General features: G+C 35.3%; 2 protein-coding genes across 5 annotated transcripts; both read right to left on the reverse strand.

The window, feature by feature from the left end:
• Window positions 1–2,136: 2,136 nt before the first annotated feature.
• Window positions 2,137–5,675, reverse strand: LOC129237303 (signal recognition particle receptor subunit alpha homolog). The gene is made up of 3 exons (XM_054871964.1): window positions 5,480–5,675; window positions 4,783–5,418; window positions 2,137–3,344 (listed from the first exon to the last, which is right to left on the reverse strand). Exons 1-3 carry the CDS (start codon window positions 5,594–5,596, stop codon window positions 2,280–2,282), a joined length of 1,818 nt encoding a protein of 605 aa, XP_054727939.1. The 5' UTR covers window positions 5,597–5,675; the 3' UTR covers window positions 2,137–2,279.
• A 2,093-nt stretch (window positions 5,676–7,768) lies between these two features.
• On the reverse strand, window positions 7,769–22,222 carry LOC129239469 (spectrin beta chain). 4 transcript variants are annotated; one of them, XM_054874975.1, is made up of 9 exons: window positions 22,078–22,222; window positions 17,512–17,991; window positions 11,819–17,405; window positions 11,550–11,746; window positions 10,499–10,670; window positions 9,407–9,451; window positions 8,408–8,511; window positions 8,185–8,351; window positions 7,769–8,117 (listed from the first exon to the last, which is right to left on the reverse strand). In XM_054874975.1, exons 2-9 carry the CDS (start codon window positions 17,971–17,973, stop codon window positions 7,931–7,933), a joined length of 6,921 nt encoding a protein of 2,306 aa, XP_054730950.1. In that variant the 5' UTR covers window positions 17,974–17,991; window positions 22,078–22,222; the 3' UTR covers window positions 7,769–7,930. The 4 variants fall into 4 exon arrangements, with proteins under 4 accessions (XP_054730950.1, XP_054730948.1, XP_054730949.1 ...); XM_054874973.1 differs by having other exon boundaries at window positions 9,407–9,457; XM_054874974.1 differs by lacking the exon at window positions 22,078–22,222 and adding an exon at window positions 21,637–21,851 and having other exon boundaries at window positions 9,407–9,457.
• Between the last annotated feature and the right edge of the window lie 41 nt (window positions 22,223–22,263).

Here is a 22,263-nt window from a genome sequence, read left to right on the forward strand (position 1 = left end):
GTTTTCTTTGTTAGACCCGGGATTTTTCAGCCCATGTGTTACATAGTAAAAAAAATCATTAACACAATACAACCCTTCAAGGCAGCTTAGTATTAAATAAGTACTTATACATACTTTAGTATATGCAAATATATGTATATATTTTATAGCAACCACACACCTAGATTTTGTTTCTTTTAATTTTTTTGTGTAAAATCGCATTTAATACTATAAATGAAATTATATAGCTTGTAAAAGTCGGACTGCTTGTTCAAACTCTTTCTTTAGTTTTGTAGCGGGCAATTTTATTCAGTTTTTTAAACGAAGTTTATCCCTTGCTTTATTTGAGCCTGAATAAACAGGTTGAAATAAATTTGGGGCATCAGCAGTATTTTTTCTTTTTCTTAATGTACTGTCTCGATGTTCAGAGCACTTCTCCAAACCTAAAGAGATATTTACTAAGTATTGTAAACGAATCCGATACATCAAAAGAAGTATGTAAGTATAAAATATACTTCGCTTTTCGTTTTGAAACAGTTTTATAAAATAAGGTCTAAGCTTCTTTACGATTTTTAAAAATAAAGGTATTCTCCTCGTTTATTGCATAAATAGTAGCTCATATCGATTATTTATGTTCGCGCCCTTCCACTGGACGTGTTGCACACTTGATAATACGGTGGATGCTTTATCAATTCGAATTTTAATTCATAGGCTTTAACTATTGTCAAAATGCTCTTGTGACACGGTGCATTGTCCTGATGAAAAATAATTTCTTTCTTTTGCAAATTGGGTCTATCGCAAGAACTTTTTCTTTCAGTTGGTCTAAAAAATTACAATAATATTCAGAATTTACTGTTTTGCCAGTTTGCACGTAATCCACAAACAAAAATCCCTTCGCATCCCAAAGCACTGATGCTAACACCTGGTTAGACGATTTCCGGATACGAACTGGTTCACACCACTCTTTAGCCTCTTCTCTGATTTAAGACCTTGGTGATATACCCAAGTCACATCCATAGTGATGAATCGACGCACAAAATCCACATTATCCTTTTTTCTAAAACGCACTAAATGTTCCATTGCGAGCGAATGCGGCATTCATTGTGCACACAGCGTTCTGAAACCCAATACTTCAGTCTAAATATACCTTACCTTCTACTAAATCTCTCAGTCCCCCGACGATTTTCTAATATGATATCTTGTACTTTTTCTACAAGTTCTGGTGCTGTTGCTGTTTTTGGACGGCCTTGACGTGGATCGTCTTCAAGGCTTGTACGACCACGTTTAAATTCAACAACCCATCTTTCTACTGTACTAATTGATGGCGAAAAGTCCTTATACACTTTCAACATTCGTTCACAAATTTCCTTTGCTTTTAAACCATCCAAAAATAAAAAGTCATTCACTCCACGATACTTGATTTTTTCCATTGTAGAAAATACTGTTACACGTCCATACTAATAGCTTATAAACAAAGAATGAATTGACAGATTGAAATGAAGAAAATAAAAACTAAATTAAGCTAGTAACAACGACCTCTCTGATCGAACCGCAAAACTTATTGAACAACCTAGTAAATATGAGAATTAAACTCTGCTAAGAATATGTACATATACGGTGGAAATGCGATAACTCGCAAGCTCGGTAAGTTCAAAATCGCCACAATTCGTAACAAAGTCTGGCCCTTGTATAATTCGTATAAATGTATGTAATTCAAACAACTCGCTAAATTGCTTTTTTCTCAGACGAACGAGTTCGTCAATTTTTTTGTAGTCGTTCGTATCTGACAAAAATACTCTGCAACTCAAATTCATTATTCATGTTGCTCTACAATTTATAATTGCCGAAATAGTAAAAAATCGCAAATCCCTTTTTTCCGTTACTTTGCCTTTATACCTCGTAAGTTAGTAGTTTGTTATAACTCATAATTCCGCTAGCTCGAAAATCCCGATAACTCGTAATATTTATACTTATATAAGTACAGATACTCATATATTCATTTAATAAATTTTGTGTTATGTTTCGGGTATGCACTTTAGCACGATCTACCAATTAATTTGGGCCCGGTTAGACTCAAGAGTTAAACCACCTCTATTGTTTTTGGCGATTTTTCTCCAGCGAATTCCCTTTTATCAACGCAATAGCTATAGAAATAGATATCTATAAAAATATAATTTCCTTTATTCTTGCACAAACTAACTTTATAATTTATTCTCATCTAACATTTTAACATATGTAAATGTCGATAAAAACCAAAAAATATTGATTTAGCTTAAGTATATGGGAGTTCAGATAATCTTTTATTTCATTAATGCGCGTACTACAGCATTAACGTTTAACGCTTTCAGATCTGAATAGGTTTGTCCCGTGCCAACGAACACAATAGGCTGCCCAGTGATGTAGGTCATAGATATAGCTGCTCCCACTTTATCATCGATTGTATCGAATTTTGTCAGAACAATACCATCTATTATATGAGGATTTTCATTGGCGGAGTAGTCGGCAAGAGATTGATTGAATTTAACAAGCTGATCAACAGCTTCATTTCCGACGAGTGCTTCACCTACAAATAAAACTAAATCTGGGTCGTTTACTTTAATTAATTTAGATAATGATCTCATAAGAGGTTCATTATCTTGCATGCGACCAGCTGTGTCGACAAGCACAATATCAATACAAGTGTCATGAGCATATTTAATAGCTTCCATTGCAATTCCTGCAGCATCCTTTCCATATCCTTTTTCATAAAGTTGAACCATAGTGCGATTATTATGTCTTTCTGGAGGATGCAAAGCATTTAGATGACGGGTATGTGTTCTAAGCTGTTCCACAGCACCAGCTCGAAATGTATCACATGCCGCAATTAGTACGCTAAAATTATTTTCAATTAACCAAAAACAAATTTTCGCTAAGTTCGTAGATTTTCCCACTCCGTTAACTCCACAAAATGTGATTGAGTATGGTTTACCATTACTTTTAGCCTCTAGTGCATCGCGAATAATATCAATTCTCCGCTTAGGCGATAGTATGCGCACTAATGATGTTGTTAAAGAATTTTTTACTAATGATGCGATCGAATCAAATGTGCCCAATGATTTTCCTTCTAAATTAGTAGCAACAGAGTCGCATAACTTGTTAGCAATATCAGCAGCTACATTTTTAGATATCAAATGATCGCGCATTTTTTCCAGCACCGCTTGCAGTTCTACTTTGGTCAGCGTTTTGGATCCTACAATTCCTTTAAAATATGATAAAATACCACTAGATTTTGCAGCACTGGGACCCTTTTTCTCTTCAATTTCCATAGCTTCATCATCGCTTTCAACTTCTAGATCGCGAATCCGGCCCTGCATTGTGCCAACAATCTAAAAACAAGAAAAAGGTTAGGAAAGATGAGTAGGGTGCTTAATTAGAATAAATTCGGGGTAATGCATTTAATTATAATATACGTACATAATATGAAAAAAAAATTGTAATATACATAAATATTTCTAATAAATATTGATTTCTCAAAGATGATTTTGCTTTAATAGCTAAATTATGCATTGTAACTTAAAAACCTTAATTTTCATAGCATCAGAGACAATTTAGAGCAAGAAACAAAAAACATAACTCGAAATATTATACCTTCTAGAAGGAATCTCAACCTAGAAACTTAAATACCTAGAGTTTACATACAAAATTTATGAATTTTCTAGCCCTAAAATATTTCGACTAAGACATACGCAATAAAGGCTGTTTTTTCATTCACTTCTGCTACATATGACTTTATATATTAGCATAATAAAGCAAACTGGTGTTAATAACATCTATATATGTATATTATATAAAAAGAAGTTACATTTCCTTGGTAATCTTATAACTCAAGAACCGCCAAACCGATTGACACAAAATTTTTAGAGTTCTTTTCTATCTTTGAGGAGGTGGTTTGTGTGAAGTTTGATTGAAATCGGTGCAGCCGTTCCTGAGTTATGACATTTTATGTGAGTAATGGTTTCCTCTCATACGAAATGCCTGTATGGGAAAAACAACAACAAATACACAGCCGCTCACGAGCGTTTCTGTTGTTGTTGTTGTTGTAGCAGTATCTAAGCGTTTCTGTTGTACTGTTGTGGTTGTAAGTGTATTATGTTAATATTAATTTTGGACGAAAATATAATAAAAACTGGAGCATTCAAGGAACTGGAAAAACATTTCTAACTTTATTTATTTTAGCATTATTTATTTAGCGTAAAAAATTGAAATGGAAATTAAAGAATCAAAGTTTAATTACAAGTTTTTATCGGCTCTTTCACCTTACCTGTATATAGGTGACCACCACAATCAAATTTTAAAAAAGTACAGAAAAGGCTATTGTGACATCTTTAGAAAGTATGTTGAATGAAAAAAATCAACTAATACAACTGTTTAAACATTTTACGAGTACTATAAAGAAAACTGAATATGAAAAATTTCTTGCGATATAAAAAAAACATTTTATGTATGGTGGTGCGAAGCCCACTGGGAAATGCTAGTTAGTTATATATGTATGTTCTTCCTATCACCACTTATCTAGATGCAGTTATTCACTATTTGTAAAAATATTTTTGTTTTTGTAACACATGCACATTTTTTTTAAGCTCATGCAAAAATTAACCATTTTTAATAAAAGGCTGATATAGTGACTATATGTGTAATAATTTTTAAATTCGACCCACTCACTTAGACAAGCATATAAGCAAATTTATCGTGGTAGCACTGGAAAGCCAACCCTTTTTAGGTTTATATCTAACAAAATAAATGTATATGTACATAGGTACTTACATTATTTTGTACGCTTTGGTATTGTACGTCTTGTGGTTGATCCTTTGATCGATCCAAAATTACAGCATCTTTTGCGCTGCCACCTAAGTCCCACACCCTCGGTTTTTTTCCAGCTTTCTCCGAGGTAGGTGTCTTAGATTTAGGTTCCGTAGGGCTCTTTTTCGCCGTCATCTTCTCTTTCAATTTTTTGCGGTTTTCCAAAATTAGATTCTCGTTTGTTAACTGGGGCTCTTGCTGTTTGTATGTTTCTTGTATAACAACTCTTTTTGCGTTTTCATTTTTATTGTTGTCATCATACATAGATGCAACGCTTTTTTTAGATTTTGTAGATTCATTGTATGAGCGCATTTGCTTTGGAGCCTTACTGATTTTATTTGCCGATTTTTCTACTGTTGTCAATGTATTTTGAAACTCTTCATTAAAGTCATATTTCGTGGGAAGCCTTAGTAAGGATACTAGAACTTCGCCAAACTTTCTCTTAAATGCCTGTTGCATTTCCGAAAGGAAAGCATCCAAATAATTCAATTTGATTACTTTTTGGAAAATCACTGCAAACACAAGATCTAATTCATTATCAAGCTTGAACTGTACAGCTAAATTATCTTCTTCAAAATATTTTGATTCCGCATTGCGCTCCTATTGAAGTTAAATATAGTAATAATATATAATTCGAAAGCAATATACTTATAAAATTTACCTCAAGTAAGACACTTCTAATAAGATTGTTGATGCATGAAGTGTAAGTTATTTCGGAGGAATTATTATCCCACAGGATAATACCTCCTTTCGTGAATACAACAACGTAGTCCAACATATTACACGAAATATATTCGCGTTCCCTGACACGTCACAGCTGAAACAACCAAACTTCACGAAATCGAATAAACATTTCAATCACGTCATATTTGTCATTGCACAGCTGTCAACTATGGCGATGCCAGATGTCTTAATTATAAATAATCGATAAGCAAGTTAATAAAAACTTAGGCTTAGTACTATCTACGATTCCACGTTACCTGTTACTTTATTTTTCGCGATTGGACAGTCTACGTCAGCTCCCTTCACACTACAAAACAAACGAACAAAACAAACAAAAGTAGGAGAAACTACTTTGGTAATATTGCGATTTGTGAAAGCACACATTAATATAAAGCCTCTAAATTCAGTTTGTTTGCGGAAGACGCCGTGGCAAGAAAGTGTATGTGTGTGCATATAATTTCTTGTGTTTGGTTGTTTCCATTGCTTTCGCCTACCCTTCTTCTCCGCAAACAAGTAATTACCTTTCCTTTTGTTTGTTTATTCATGGGCTCTTACGACACGGCGAATTCGAAAGGCGCAATCGTGTATTCTATCATCCTTGGTCATAAGGAGTTTTTTTTGGTATACTACTGTGTCCAAAAAATAAGGTGACATTTGATTTTAAACTGCGCGCTTTGAAGGATTAGGAGAATTCTTTTTTTTTTTAGGTTGGTAGTACTGTGAGTGACATCTATGTCAAATTTCATGTGAAATATTCATTTACTGTTTGAGATACGCGTCGTTTTGTGAGCTGCTAAAAGTGAGTTTCTCGTTTTTTGCAATGTCGAAATTTGTTGAGCAAAGAATTTGCATTAAATTTTGTTTGCGGAATCAATTTTCGGATACGTTGAGGATGGAGCAGAAAGCCTTTGGTGATGAGGCTATGTCTAAAAAAAATGTTTACAAGTGGTATAGTGAGTTCCAAGCCGGTCGTGAACGTGTCGAAGACGAAGAGCGTCCTGGGCGACCATCAACCTCAACTGACGAAGCTCACGTCCAACAAATCAAAGATTTGGTGTTGAAAAACCGTCGATTAACGATTAGAGACCTTGCTGATGATGTTGGCATATCGAAAGGCTCAGTCAATACCATTTTGAAGGATGTTTTGCGCCTCAAGCGCGTCAAATCTCGACTGGTACCGAAAACATTGAATTTTTTGGACTCGTAATTCGTGATCATTTCATCAAAAACTCAACCCATATCGTTCCGCAACCACCGTATTCACCTGATCTGGCACCGTGCGACTTCTGGCTGTTCAGCAGGCTCAAAAGACCGCTCCGGGGACACCGTTTTGACACGATAGAGGAGATTCAAGCCGCAACGAAGACGGAACTGAAGGCCATCCCGGAAAGTGACTACAACCAGTGTTTCGAAAATTGGAAAAAACGTTGGCATAAGTGCATTGTGTCGGGAGGGGATTACTTTGAAGGGGATGAAATTGATTTGGAAGAATAAATAAAGAATTTTCAAAATAAATACAATGTCACCTTATTTTTTGGACACAGTAGTAAATGCACTTTCACATTAGGCTACCGAAATAGCGACCACCTTTATCTAGAATATTTGCTGTAAGCTGGTTGTTTGAGAATAATGTGATTTTTGGAGGGGGTTTCGTTGCTTTTTGACGTAGCCGGGGTAATGAATCGGTTTTTTTACGAAAAAACTAAGAATGTATTAGTGATATACGAAAAAAATTAACACTTCATTTCGTTACCCTCTGAACAATAATTGATTGAACGAGTGTGTGAATATGTATGAAATTATCGTGCAGCTTTCGACAGGCGATAAGATTGTGTTGGTGATATACAAAATAAAATCAACACAGCTATTACCGACTGATTGGACGAGTGGATGAATATATGTGAATGAATTTGGGAAGCGATTCCCCCCGTAAAATGGTAGCCGACCGTACCCTCATAATTTTGTTTTTCACCATAGTTATTGGCTAAACCTGGTAAATCTATCATACTTGCGATGGAGCAATTAATTCCCGTTCACAAACACCCGAAAAATTATACCCCATGCTTTGCTTAGACAGATTTTAAATTTAAAACAATTTTAACATTTTTTTAAGTTCTGGATTGCTTAATTTTTACAAAAACTATAAAGTAAGCTCGGTTTTTAATGAAGTTTTTGTTAATGTCAAACTGATTACGAATATAAACGGTTTTGAAATTAATGAAAGAGAGATTTTTCCCTATAAGATTTTAAGGAATAAATGTTTTATTGAATACATTGAAATGCATACATGTTTTTAATAAATAAGATACATATACATAAGTTTAGCATATTTGTCGTGCAATTTTGTAAGCAAAATTTAATGGTATAATTATTAATGAACGCCTTCACTTTATTTTTTTTTAAGAGTAAAGAATGATCTACGCTTTGGTTCATCCTTCTGTGAAGTCGCTGGTAATGTTTGGGATCTGCTTTCAGCAACGGTTGCGGAATCACTTTGGGCCTTTAGAGCTGTTACCCACTGTGTCATTTCATCATCATCGTGCGCTTGTAATAAAAATTCGGCGCCCCCAGAAAGCCTATTTAGCGGAGGATTATGTGTATTTGTTGGTATTACTGCTCTATGACAAATCTATTTTTACTTACTTTATTCTTAGTACGTGCTTCTTTTTGGTATAGTCGGTAGCAATTTGAATTCCTGCACCCTGCAAATCATAACTGGGTTCTCCACGGAAAGTCAATTCAGGATTACTCTTATAACCCTTTTGATCTTTGAAGAACGTTAGATGACCCATTTTTGCAACAATATAGACCTGTAAAAAAATGTTTAAAATAAACACCACGTGAAATTTACGTTACGATGCCTTACCTTATCCCAAGACCTATTCGAAGCTTTTTTCGTGGTAGATTCCCATTCGTGTTTTCTTGTAAGGTAACCCTCCTGCCCCTCGCCTGCGGATGTAGTTGCATGCTCTACATTTGGAAGAATTTTATGTTCAGAATTAGTTCGCTCATTAAAATTGTGTACATACTTCAAGCACTATACTTTTTATACATATAAATATGTATTTGTAGCCATATAATTAAAAATAACCTCGACATTCAGGATTTTAGTGGAAGAGTTAATTATCCCCTAATGTCAGAATTGTGAACTGCCGTTTTGAATTGTTGTATTAAATAATTAAAAAAAAATAGCTAAATTTTAGATTAAATGTATTAAGATTAATCAGAAGTTTACAGATATCCCGCAAGCGCTCCCAAATGCTCCTAGTGGTAAGGTACGGAAGGTAAGGAAGTAGAGTTAATATTTTTAGGTAAAGACACAGAAGTCCTTACCGGAAAATTCCGTATTTATATTCGGCCAAAGACTGTCACCAGAGAGCATATAAAGGCAAAAAAGTGCAATTGCCGGTTTCGTTTCGCTAATAAAACTCGGCTCGGAAATTCATCACTCAAAAACCGATTGGCACTAATTAGAATAAGTTTTGATTCCAATTAGTTTTTGAGTAGGAAGTTTCCTAACCAAGCTTTATTAGCGGAACGGGTCGGGAACTGCAAATTTGTAGTACAAGTAAAATTTTCAAAAAATATGATTATTTCTTATAAGTTATTAGCGTTATGTATCTGGATAGAAGTTTTTTTTTTCATTTTTCTCAACTTCTTCCACGGACTTCGAAATGAGTGTTACCGCAATGTAAAAAGCACGTGACAGTTACAAATAAATTAGTAAAAGGATATGTACACAGTTTTATTCGATGAGGTGCCGTTAAAATACATGTATAAATTGTTTACGTTTTCAAGGTATTCTTAATTATATGGCCATTTGTCTGTATAAACTAGTTTCATTTTTGAAACATTAATTAGGTACCTGTTTGTGGCTCTACAGTTCTTTCCACATCAATAGATGTGTCTACTATAACTTTTCCAGGGAAGCATACAATTTTAATTAAATATTAGAGAGGAAGTAATTAAAAATGTATGTTAACACTTTGTAAATTTGCATAATTACTGCGGTGGGTTCATTAAAAAAATACGACAATATAAATGCTTAGCAGAGATACATATAAAAAAAAAGAGGAAACGAAACATCTATTTTTTCAGAAAACTGCTTTATACGGTAAAGGAGGGAAAACTATAAACATTTGTTATGATGGTCATGTTCGATAATACAAAAATTTGCAATGCATGCAAAAGGCGTTCGTTAACGCAAAAAAATAATCATTACTCAAAAAAAGAGAGCAAATAGTTACAGCTGTTTTTAAACAAATAAATTAGTATTTTTTGTGGAATCTGGTACAAGAAAGGCCTAGTGTTAGCAGGTGACGAATAGATGAAGTAATATAAATAAACATTCTTGGCTGGAATAGGCTAAAATAGTAAGCTAAATCAGTTTTAGTAGGTATACCCATACTCGCTAACGGCGAATCTTGATCGATAACTTTATTGTTGCTTTCATATTCAAGTGAACCGAGCGAGAGATCGCGAATAGAATTGGTCTTATACAAAGTATATTTATGGTACTTTTTTTCGTCAACCCAAATTATTTAATCAATCTTATTTTCCGGTTTTTGCAAGTGATGGGAAATGTTTCGTTTTTGCTAATTTTGTTATCGAACACAACCAATTATAACTTATTAAAAAAAATTTTAACAAAAGTTTGGATGACGTTTTCTACGAACAAACAATCATCAGTTGAGATAAAGAAAAAAAAACAAAGTTCGCCACGAAAAGAAAAATTAACAGTAATAGACATAATCATGCTAAAGAGAATTTGTATGCAAAATAAAAATTTTCCAGTGATTACAAAAAATAACAAAACGCCAAATCGTTTTGAAAGGGTATTAGTATAGTAAAACGAATCAATCGATGCTTTCAGAACGATTTTAAGATGAAGTTTAACTAAAAAATACAATACTTTTCCATATTACTACGGAAATTTAATATAAATTTGTAATTTTACCTGCTGATTCTTCTGCAGCTGCTGCAGCATCAACTATATCACGCTTTTCGGCTTCCCGCTTAGCCTGTTCAGCAGCTTCTAAAGCTGCTTTAGCCGCCATTTCTTCTTTAACGCGTTGTCGCTCAGCTTCCTCCGCTAATTCTTGACGCCTCTTTATTTCTTTGAGCTCAAACTAAAAAAATTAAAGGAATGTATTGCAATTTTGAGAAAAATAACATGTCTTAAATAGATAAATTAATATCAAATGTTTTTTTTTACTGCTAATATGTAATAAGTATGTATATGGAGCTAACATTAAATTTCAATAACAATTTAGTTTGACTTATTCGTTAGTAAATATTTGAGATAACTGCAGCGTAAAATAAAAACTTCAAGTTGTATCCATTTTTGTGAATAATTCGACATTTACGTGGTTGCAAGCAAAAATCACCTAATCCAAAATGGTTTTTGTATATAAAATCAAAAATAATAAAGCTCCAGCTCAAAATTATTTTGATACTTTAATTTGATCAATAGGTGTTGTAACTAAATTATTGATGATGATGATGATAGTTGACGCATACACCCTTTTTGTGTGTTTGGCCGAGCTCCTCCTCCTATTTGTGGCGTGCGTGTTGATGTTGTTCCACAAATGGAGGAAGCCGAGTCCGAACGGCAGATATTTTTATGAGGAGCTTTTTCATGGCAGAAATACACTTGGAGGTTTGCCATTGCCTGCCGAGGGGCGACCGCTATTAGAAACATTTTCTTAATTTTGGTGTTTCACCGAGATTCGAACCTGCGTTCTCTCTGTGAATTCCGAATGGTAGTCACTCACCAACCCATTCGGCTACGGCGGCCGCCGTCAATTAAATTATTAAACAACTAATATATTGCAGATTTTTTAAGATGTCGCATTTCAAGTACAAGAGCAACAATGAGATGAGACGAAAAACTATTTACACACAAAGGCAGTCAAATTACTTTGATACCGAATTGTGAAATTTTTCACTTACAATTTAGTATTAAATGTTGCCAGTATTGATAGTCATACGCCAATTAAAGTACTTACTGTTGTTAAGCGCTCAAGGGCACTAAAGCGTTCTTCTTGGGCAGCGGCAGATTTTTCGAATGCTTCGTGTTTCTTTATAAGATTCTCAACTTCGTCTATGGTGTGACCTAGTTCTGAAGACAAAAGGTATGGTTCTTGTGCAATGAGCCAGGCTTCAGCTACAGCAGCGTCTCTGGCGAACTGGTATACTTCTAAAACTGTTTTTCAAAATGGAAACGGATATGTAGAATTTAAAATGTGCAATTAATATTTCGTTTTTGTTTGCTTACTTAGTTGTAAGTTCTCCCATCTTTCTTCCCATCGTCTTAACAAGGCATTTCGGCTGTTGTTCAATTGCAAAAGCCTTTCTTTAATATCCGCAGATGCATAATGACTTCTTGCCAACAATTCTTTACCAAGAGAAATACATGCGGCAAAGTTGTCTTCTCGTGTGTCAATTTCAGCCTTAAGACTCTGGTGATTATTCATTAGTAGTTCTACTCCAGAAACGTCTCTAGGCTTCTCAGATGTGTTCATTTGCCGTACGAGATCTTCCATCCAAATCATTAATATGCGAACCATATTAAAGAATCTGAATAGGTCACCAGTATCTGCAAGCTTTTGTTTGCGAGCGTCACACATGGCCTGCAAATTAGACCATGCATGTAAAACCTCTTGCTCGCGATTAGTAATTTCTTTTGCTTTGTCTCCGGCATATGAATCCTGTAGCTTAGCAGATTCTTCTTGAATTTGTTGTACTTGTGAATACAGAGTCATAAGGTCCTGCAGGAAATTGTGGTGTTTTCGTTGCAATGTGGAGACGGACCCAGCATCTCGTCCCAATTCATCAGAAACCCCATGCTGTTTTTCAATTATGCGACTCAATATGTCCTTACAGTCATGGAAGAATTTGTGAAGTTCCTTGGAGGCAGCCAGCATCTGAGTGCGTGTTTCAATAAGTTCCAAAAGATCTTGCCATGATTCATTCAAATTGTCTTTCCATTCAGCAATTGTTGCTGAGTCTGAATGTCCAGCTTGAATTAAATTATCTGCTATATTGTTAACCTTGGCAACTCGTTCTCCGCCAACAGCTTCAGTATCACGAGCAAATTCATTAAAACGTTCAGAAAGTAGTGCTACGTGATCATAATCTTGTCCAAGCTCTTGTGATCCAGCAACAACTTCCCTATCTGTGATCCATTGCTCCAAATCGTCGACCTCTCTGCTTAACATAAACAACTGTAAGGCTTCATTTAAGCGGGCGCGGCGTTCTCCAGCTAAATCTTTTAGACCGGCATAAAGTTTATCTAATTGCGATTGCTTGACGGATACGGCGTCGCCGCTGCCAGTATCTTCGGTATTAAATTGTCTTGCAACTTCACCAAGCTGTCGGATGGTGTTAGCGTAGTCTTCAACAGATTGCTCCAGATTTTCATGTTTCTTCATTAGGTTCTGTGCACTGATCTCATCCTTTCCTCGATCTTCGACCATCATGTACAATTCCTGTTCGCTCATCCACGATTCAGCCTCTTGTGCATCGAAAAAGTATTGTTGTACCTTTTCTGATTCTAAAAGATTTTTCTTACGATTATCAATAGCATCTTTAAGTTCTTGCCATCTTTGTGTTAAATCACTAATCAGACTCTCAAACTTTTTGGCATCTTCGTGATCCTCATCGATCAATTTTCTGCCGTTATTACAAATAGCCATTATTCTAGGTTCATGATTGTCGATTTCTGTAGCCAGCGATTGATTTTTCTTCTTCAAAACATGAACATTGAACAATGAGTTGCCATAATCTTTAGAAGTAGCTAAAGGCAACTTCTCGTCAATCCATAACTTTTCATCTTCAACGTCACGGCAGAATTGGAATGCTTCCTTCTTCTTTTCTAGTTGCTTCTGACGTTCAACAAGTGGCGCTTTGATTTTTTCAAACCTATCGAGAACAGCAGTTTTCTTAGTAACAATTGGTTCAATCTTTTCCAATGGCGTTGTCTTTTGCAAATATTCTGTTTGTTTATCGATTTCCTCTACTTGTCGTTCTTTAGCTGCCATTTGTGTTTGTATAACTTGTTGTTTCTGCATTAGAATATTTACTGAAGTAAGATCGTTGCCTGTGTCGGCATTTACGATTTGTTTTTCTAAATCAGTAATATAAGAATCGATATCATCACATGTTTGCTGCACCAAAACTTCACGATTCGCGTCGAATAACATTGCCCCTTTCTCTTTTGTGTGGACCTCCAAATCTTCAAATTGTTTAGCGAGCTCTTTTAATTTAGGTTCAATAATATCTTTGAATTCTGGTTTTTCTTTAGATAATTCCTGAGCTGCTTTTTCAGCTTCAAACAAACGTTCCTTATTAGCTGCTATCTCTGCTTCGAAAGCTTGATGCCGTGTCCACTTGGAGTGGATTGTTTTAGCGCTTCTGTACGTTTCGTCTTGGGATGTAACATACCGTTCCTGGACCCATTCAGCCAATTCTTCCAAATCCTGTAAGAACTCATGCAATTTAACTTGATTCTTTAACTTCTCGTGCTGATCTAATGCACGCTGGCGATTATCATCACGCCGCCCAGCAATATTTTCGGCTCGTTTTCCTATTTTGTCAGCGTCAAAGTGTTCCTTCTCCACAAGAGTGTCAGCTACCTGCAACAATGTATTTATTTTATCGTCATTTGCTTCCATGGTGGTTAAGAATGCTTCATGGCGTTTAAGTTGGTTTTCTGCTTGCTCTAAATTAACTGGAGTATCATCCTTACTAAGGAAGTGCTCCTGTTGGCTCAAAAGCACCTCGGTCTGGCGAGCATCCCGATTAAACAACTGTTGATCGAGACTTTGCGATAGCAGCACTTGTCTATTTTCCCACATTTGATGCAACTCCTCCCAACCATCTTTCAATGCGTTCAATCTTTCACGCAGGAACATATATTGTGGATCATCCGAAGTGTTCGATTCAGATGTTAAACGTTCACCATACTCCATCATGTTTTTGTAATCTTCAGTGTAATTATCAATTTCCTCACGAATAGATTGATGTTGATTCAAAAGTTTTTCGGCTTCGGGCAATGAAGTTGGAGTATCTTCAGAGGCCACATCAGTCTGAGTTTTAGTCAACCAAGTCTGGAAGTGATCCAAGTCACGCAAAAATCTGTGCAAATCACCTGCTTCTTCCAATTTTGAGTCACGCTCTTTTAACATTTGAGTTAACTGCTCCCAAATGAGCTCAATCTGGGAAATTCTGTCACGAATCAACTGTGCCTCCTCTGGATGTTCATTCTCAATACTATCAGCTTCTTTGCTTAAGCTAGAGAGTTTAGCTTGTATAGCCGCCAAGTCTCGTTCCATACCACTTAATCGTCTTTGCAGAGTCATCACGCCCGTCAAATCCATCTCTAAACTATCTGTTTCAGTAAGAATGCGTTTTTTATCTTCTATCCATGATATTGTTTCTCTACATTCAATGTAGAATGTTTGTACACCATGAGCAGATTTAAGATCATCCATCTTGGCTTCTGCCTTTTCGCGTAAAGTTGACCATTCTTGGTTAAGATGATTTTGCCTTTCTAATATTTCATCAGAATTAGGATGCTCAACATGCAACAACTGCCTGGCCAATTGATTAACCACTGCAACTCGTGAAGCGTTAGCATTCATTTCCTTATCAAAGCCTTCAAAACGGTGTTTCATTATTTCGACATCTTCAATATCTTTTCCAGGTGTCATAGTATCCAACATTTTAGTTTTTTCTTTAATCCATTGTTCGACACCATCGGCTTCAGACATCAATTTATATAAACTGAGTGCATCTAACAGACGTTGTTTGCGCAGCTTCGCCAACTCTGTTAGCTCCTTGTAACGGGTATCTATAGCTTCTAGACGTTTATCAACGGTTTCTTTCTCCGCGTCGTTCAATTTCAAATCCTCAGCTTGCTTATGTAGAGCATTAATAACTTCAGCGTAATTCTTAAGTTCGTCTGCAACATCTTTGTGCTTTTTAAGCAATGATTGTACGTTGGCTTCGTCACGCCCAACATCTTCACTGGAAACGATTCTGAGCGTATCAAGCATCCAATTATCTACATCATCAGCGTCAGCAAATAATTGGAAGTATTCAACAGCGTTTTCCAGTCGTTGACGTCTGTACTTAGTTAAATCGAGTAGATGGTCCCACTTCGAAAGAATCTCTTTCAAACGATCCTTAATACGATCGGCTCCAAAGTGGCCCTCTGTTATTAATTCTGCACCTATTTTAGCAACTCCTTGTAATTGAGGATCATGTGATGTTATTTCGGATTCCAATGCCTTATGTTTGCTTAGTAACAGGTTAACTGTTGTCAAGTCGTGGCCAATTTCATCGGTTGATACAATTTGTTCTTTTTCCTTTATCCAATTTTCTTCGTCGGCAGTATCCCAATAGAATTGCCACAATTTGCGGCTCTCTTCTAAGCGGCTTCGACGTTCTACAGCTAGTCGAACTAATTCAGCATATGCGTCCTCTAATTGTTGAACGCGACTAACAATGATTTCGGGGTCACAAGGTTTGTATGACTCTGGGTCATCGCTTAGGAATTTCTGAGAGTTTTGCACTACTACCTTAACGCGCTCACCAAGAATATTTATATCAGCTTCCACAAGAGAATGCTTTTGAAGTAGGTCTTCAACGCCCATCAGATGTTTTCCGTAGTCATCGGTTAAAAGTAGCTGCCTGATTTCCTCCATATTATCCAATATATAAAGCATTTCTTGGAAGTTTTGTTGTAATTGTAGCGATATTTCCAACCGCATTCTACGTGCTCTCAATAATTCAAGTAGATACGTCCATAATCGCATAACATTTTCTTTACGTAATAATATTCGTTTAATATCGTGGTACCGTTCTGATTCCAATTCATCGCACACAGCGATTACTGCTTGTACACGCTCTTCATATGCAAATATGTCGGTTTCGATGGCTTCGTGTTTCTTTGCCGCAGCTTCTACAGCAGCCAAATCGAATCCAAAGTTATCTTGACTGACCAATCTTTGATTCTCAGATAGCCAAGTTTCCCGCATTGAAGCCTTTCGATCAAAGCGAGCAGCAAGTTGTTCCAATTTCTCTTGCCGAATCAATTCTTCTCGCAAGGCTAATTCACGCTCATGTTCAGCCTTTTCCAATCGCTCCCATGCTTTATTTATATCGGAAATCATTTTTCCTTCCTTCGGAGTGTATGGTTTTTGGTTATTTGCTCGCATTTTTGATTGAAGCGTAAAAAGTAGCACTTCCAAATTGCCCTTTTCCACAAATTTCGGAGGCTTCTCTATGGTTCGATAATTCGAAAACTGAGCTAATTGACTTTGAACTCCAGTTAAAGAGTTTTCAAATTCACGTTCTCCCAGTGCCTGAATTGTGGTTTCAATCCATTTCAACAAATCGCTTGTGAAGTGTTCATAATCATTTATCATTTTTTCGTTTTCCATAGCAATTCCAACAACTTTGCCTATTCTTTTGCCTTGCACCGTCTCTTGCTTCAGCTTGCTAAAGTAATGGTAGTAGGTAACAACGTAAGTGATAATCGACTTCTCATCGGGATGGTCTACAAACACATCTTCAGCATCAAGCAACTTAGCGAGACCCAATTTATCTTCAGCAACATCAAAGGCATTATTTAGGTTATATAATGGGTTGGCTTTAGAAAGCTTTTCAAATTGCACCAAATCAGGACGGTGTTTGTGAATGATGGCATTAAATGCAAGTCCATCTCTCCAAGAAGTGGTAAAGTTTCTCACATTAACATTATTGTAACCAGCAGTTTTCATTTGACACCAAAGAAGTAAGGCATCCTTAGCAGATTTTGTCTCCTTATTGTCAACTTCTTCAATTGTAATATCTTGGATCTAAAAATGCATTAGTAAAAGAAATGACAGTATTCAAGGATAAGCGCAGTTAATATTTAGCGTAGATTGACTTTTTTGTTGTATTGAAGAAAATATTTCTAATTACCTGGAATCTTAAAATAATGGTCCAAATAAGACCCAAGTTGAGGGAAGCATTTCCATCAACGATGTCATGTGATCCTATGTTTTCTAAATGCACGCGTTGCTCACGCAGAAATTGTAGCGCTTTATCTACGTTCTCCAGGCAATGAATTCTCATTTTTCCCTTGGTTGGTTTCGGCAGACGTTCACCAGACAGTACTTCCAGCAGTTTAATCAAATATTTACCATCTCGCATATCAACATACAAGTCACCAATCCTACAGTTAACTCTACATAAATGTGAATTAACCCACTTTGTAAAAGTCTTCTTTTGAACATTTTCTCGTTCTTCTGCAAGAGCTTTTATACGCGATCGTTCAAATAGCCGAGAGCTAGAATTTCCTCCATCATATTCGTATTCATCGATATATTCATTTCCCGGACCCTGACTAGGGTCCCATCGAACAATAGAAATGTCGGTCGTCATTTTGTCGATATTTTATATCTGGAATTAATTTAGCAATATATGTATCTATCTGTGAAATATGCAATAGAATAATATAATTCAATTTTGTTTACAAATTGTCTTCAAATTTGGTTATTAGACGATTCAGCTCAGTTCATGTTTATTAAAACTATATTTTAGAAATCCTACAGACTACATGACATAACTATGATATTTAAATACAAAATTCAAATATACAATAATAGACACCCAGAGTAAAAATATTCAGCCGAAATCTTAAACAAAATCTTTGGTAGAGACAAATATTAATCCTAATGAAATAACTTTCTTTGTAGACGGATGCAAATTCGAAAATTTTAGGATTGAAGAGAAATCGGAAGAATTCTCTTTAAATTCTTTAGGGGGTAAGATACGGATCACTAGACAGGGCTAGTGTACTGGGGCGGCAGCCCTTGGTCGGGAATAAAAACCCGAGTCATTCCGGTAACGTAGAACCGGCTGCCATGGGAATGCTTTAAATTCTTTCAATTCTACTAGCTCAAATATGCCCAAATATGCACTATAATTAAAGGGTTTTCCAATAACAGGTGTTATTTTGAATAGGATTGTGCTATCGAGAGATGATTCGCTATTTTTTATGGCCGGATTTGGATGGTAATGATCTGGACAACATTTAATTTCAACAAGACGGCGCTACGTGCCACACAAGCAACGAAACCATTGATCTTTTACAGGAAAAATTTCCGGACCGTGCTATCACTCGAAGAGTTGATCACAATTGGCCACCGAGATCTTGTGATTTAACACCTTGTGACTTTTTTCTTTGGGGCCACATGAAAGGGAAGATCTACGCCAACAGCCCAGGGTCGATTCATGACCTGTAAGCGTGGTCGTGGTGGTTCATTTGCCTGATGTTATTTTCCATTATTAACCGCATACCTTCCTCTTTATAATGAAATAAACATCCGATCATTTATATTAAAAAAATGCATTTTTCTTCGAATATCAAAATAACGCCTCTTTTTGGAAACCCTTTATTCGCTCTCTCTCTTTTAGTTAAGGAGTACAGTTAAATAATGTATTTGTAAAATGAATGTGTATTTCGATATCTAAAAAAAAAATCAGGTCTACTATATGTTATGGATGTTATTGGTATTTTTTAATTTTTATCCGCCCAAGGTAGCTACTGCAGTAGCATTACACTAAAAATTATGTTGTCCCAACAACAATAATAAGAAAAAATATATTATATTACATAGTAGGTTGGCTCTCTAAATGTCGCGTTGCAATTTATCAATGGGATGCGAAAATCACTGCGATGCAATTAATTAATTCACAGCGAGCTTTGCATCATAAAATTCTGTGATGAGAAATTTGCACTTTTGATACATATCGATAACTCATGAATTAATTTATGAACTTCAAATGATTACGCTTCATAAGCATTTTCTGTTCAGGAATATTTGCCTTTGTACTTATGTTTATGTTTTTATCAAGCCTTAGTGTTCAAATAAACTTTTTTTTTATAAAGCTCAGTATAAAATTTGAATTTAACTTCAAATTACTTAATACATACATACATATGAATAAACCACTTTGATCAATAACCTTTGATATTTTACCGTGTAAAGCTTTCAGTTTTTCTGAGCAAATTAATGGTTTGCAAGCTTCTATTAGGTACAACTTTACTCCACTGACACGGTTGGTCCGAAAACGTATCAGACGTTTATCTGAGAAAACTGCTGGGGGAGACATTAAAATTTACTAGCCAAACTCCCTCAAAACAAAAAACGAAACAAAAGGTAGTGTACAGAGGAGTAATAAATCCTCGCCCCACCTGTTTCTCCATATCCTTTGAATCCTCTCCCCTGGCTTTGAGTACAATTGGCAAAATTGTCTGATTGCTTGGAAAAAAATTCCGGCCATCCACAATTGCTTTCCATTCACGCAGTATCTGTCGACTCCTCCTGGTTTAGTGTTACCATTATTGAACACGATGACTCTTCTTAGATCAATTCAGTTTTAATGTGTACTCACGCTACAATGCGATCCATGTACTATATGTATATGCCAGTTTTCACTAATTTTTCCAATACCAAGATTTTTCAGGACGAAAATGAACAAAAAATGTGGTCTCTGTTTTTCTACACATCATTAACATCATACAATTTTTAGCAGCTTACAGCCTAAAATTAATATGACAAATATACGAATGCGACGAATCACAACTATCTTTAATATCATTTATAACTTTTCAGGGAAGCATATTACAAATTTGAATTAGTGATGGACTTTGTACACTTAACCAATAACGATGTGGAAAAATATGTATAGATAGCACCATAGTTTATTTTATAAAATTAAAAAAGTACTTTCTTTTTCAAGATGTCGTTTGCCGTCGAAATCAAGGCGGAATTATATAGGTTAATAAAAGTGGGTCAGCTATTTTGTAATTATTTTTTTTTGCAATTTGGTGGTTTGAATTTCCAAGTGGTCTGTTTACAATATAATTCAAATTTTGACATTCAAACAACCAAATGACCTCGAGCAATTGTAATAATTTTGGGTTGAATGGTAAATAAGTAAAATAAATACTATATATACTACAGTAGCAGTGTTGCCCGCCAAGGCTCACCAGGAGATGTAGTGTCAAACGATGTTCATGATGATGATATACGCAGGCTTGATCTCAAATTAAGCGACCTCCATTATATACGGGTCAAACCTTTAAACTAATCAATATGAGTAAATTCAAAGTGACCACACTTCATACTACATATTTCACAAATTAATTAAGAGCATTAGAACATGTACAACGCCCATATGCAGCATATTCATGTATGTGCTTTTTGCTATCCACATAGAGTACACTAAGCGAGTGTGACTTATGAGATAAGATATAAGTCAACGAACGTACAATAGCACAAAAAAAGTTTAATTAAGGGGAAAAATTATATTTAACTACTCATTTAACCTAAATTTCAATAGCAATCAACACCGCAGTTACTTCAAAGCACACGAAATATTAAATTTTTTACTTCTGTATATATGTAAATACATATCTCTGCCAACCAACTTTCCTTTACCTTTTTCGGCTCATTATATTGTATATAAAATTAGTAATAAGGAATATTGCATGCATTTTAACACACTGAATTCGCGAAATGAATAAAGTATACAAAGTTTTCAAGCCATTCTCAAATGTATGTACTTACTAGCATACACACATATATATTGAATAATCTATTGAATACATTTTAAGGATGTAAAAAGTAGTTATCTGCTGATGATACAAAATATTGTATCTTGAAAATACATACATATATTTGCGCATACTCGTATGTGTGCCTTTAAATTTGAATGAGTGCGTGCATCAATTACGTAATTTAAGTATTGATCATGAAGTAGGTTTTCAACTATGTAGGTATGTTTTGATTGTTTTGAAACAAGCTGTAAAGCTGAAATTCATATTACGATACTTCAATGCATACGCGACATACATATGCATATAATTACATACGTATATGAACTGAAAATATGCATTAGTATATAGAGACATTAAGTGCATCCATCAATTATGAGACAACGCCTTCCATACATAATGGACACCAGTTAGTGTCCGCTACTTCAAACTTAAAATAAATTAAAACCACATTTTGATGCCTTATATTGTATGTAGAGTACCTATTGAAATATTTCCGCAAGCTCTCAGAATAACACTTTCACTGAAGAATTCGACACAACTCACGCACTCGTGAATCAGTATGTATATAATACTTGAAACACGATTTTGTTTTTCACATTATTTTTATTCATCATCTATTATTAGCAAATAAAATTATTTAATGAAAGCACTTTTTTTATTAGACTTCCTTGCTCAACATAATTAAATGTATTCAGAGTTCTCGACCCATGACAATACTTCGGAATGGACAACAGAGTAATCGAGGTGATGTCATCAATGACAGTGAACAACTTTATAAACACACTCAACACGATTGCCTACTTGTGTTCCAATTTTCTACCACCACAGCCTCCTCAGCGCTTTCCTGGGCGTTGTCTTTTTTTTTTTTTTTTTGATTAGTTGTTCTGTGTACACCTTGATTAAATTTTAACAATACATACCGCTCTCTGTTAATTAATTTTTATAGCTTCACTTTGTTTGTTACAAATTTTGTGTATTATTTCAAGCAGTATATTTTTAACATGTAATTTCTTATAAAAATTAAGCTTTGGAAACAACAGTAGAACGACAACTAGAGAAGTGAAAAATTATGTATATGTATTCTTCATACGGCAAAACTGCATTAT

This window comes from Anastrepha obliqua, chromosome 2 (assembly GCF_027943255.1).
Source record: "Anastrepha obliqua isolate idAnaObli1 chromosome 2, idAnaObli1_1.0, whole genome shotgun sequence".
Lineage (NCBI taxonomy): Eukaryota > Metazoa > Arthropoda > Insecta > Diptera > Tephritidae > Anastrepha > Anastrepha obliqua.

What these genes read in the sequence shown, in the direction of transcription:
- LOC129237303 (XM_054871964.1), bottom strand. Translation starts at nt 5,596, where the DNA reads ATGTTGGACTACGTTGTTGTATTCACGAAAGGAGGTATTATCCTGTGG. An exon ending in TTAGAAGTGTCTTACTTGAG is followed by an intron (nt 5,419 to 5,479) that starts GTAAATTTTATA and finishes TAACTTCAATAG; the next exon opens with GAGCGCAATGCGGAATCAAA. An exon ending in ACCAAAGCGTACAAAATAAT is followed by an intron (nt 3,345 to 4,782) that starts GTAAGTACCTAT and finishes TCTTGTTTTTAG; the next exon opens with ATTGTTGGCACAATGCAGGG.
- LOC129239469 (XM_054874973.1), bottom strand. Translation starts at nt 17,973, where the DNA reads ATGACGACCGACATTTCTATTGTTCGATGGGACCCTAGTCAGGGTCCG. An exon ending in AACTGTAGAGCCACAAACAG is followed by an intron (nt 8,512 to 9,406) that starts GTACCTAATTAA and finishes TTCCAAATGTAG; the next exon opens with AGCATGCAACTACATCCGCA. An exon ending in AAGCACGTACTAAGAATAAA is followed by an intron (nt 8,118 to 8,184) that starts GTAAGTAAAAAT and finishes TCCGCTAAATAG; the next exon opens with GCTTTCTGGGGGCGCCGAAT.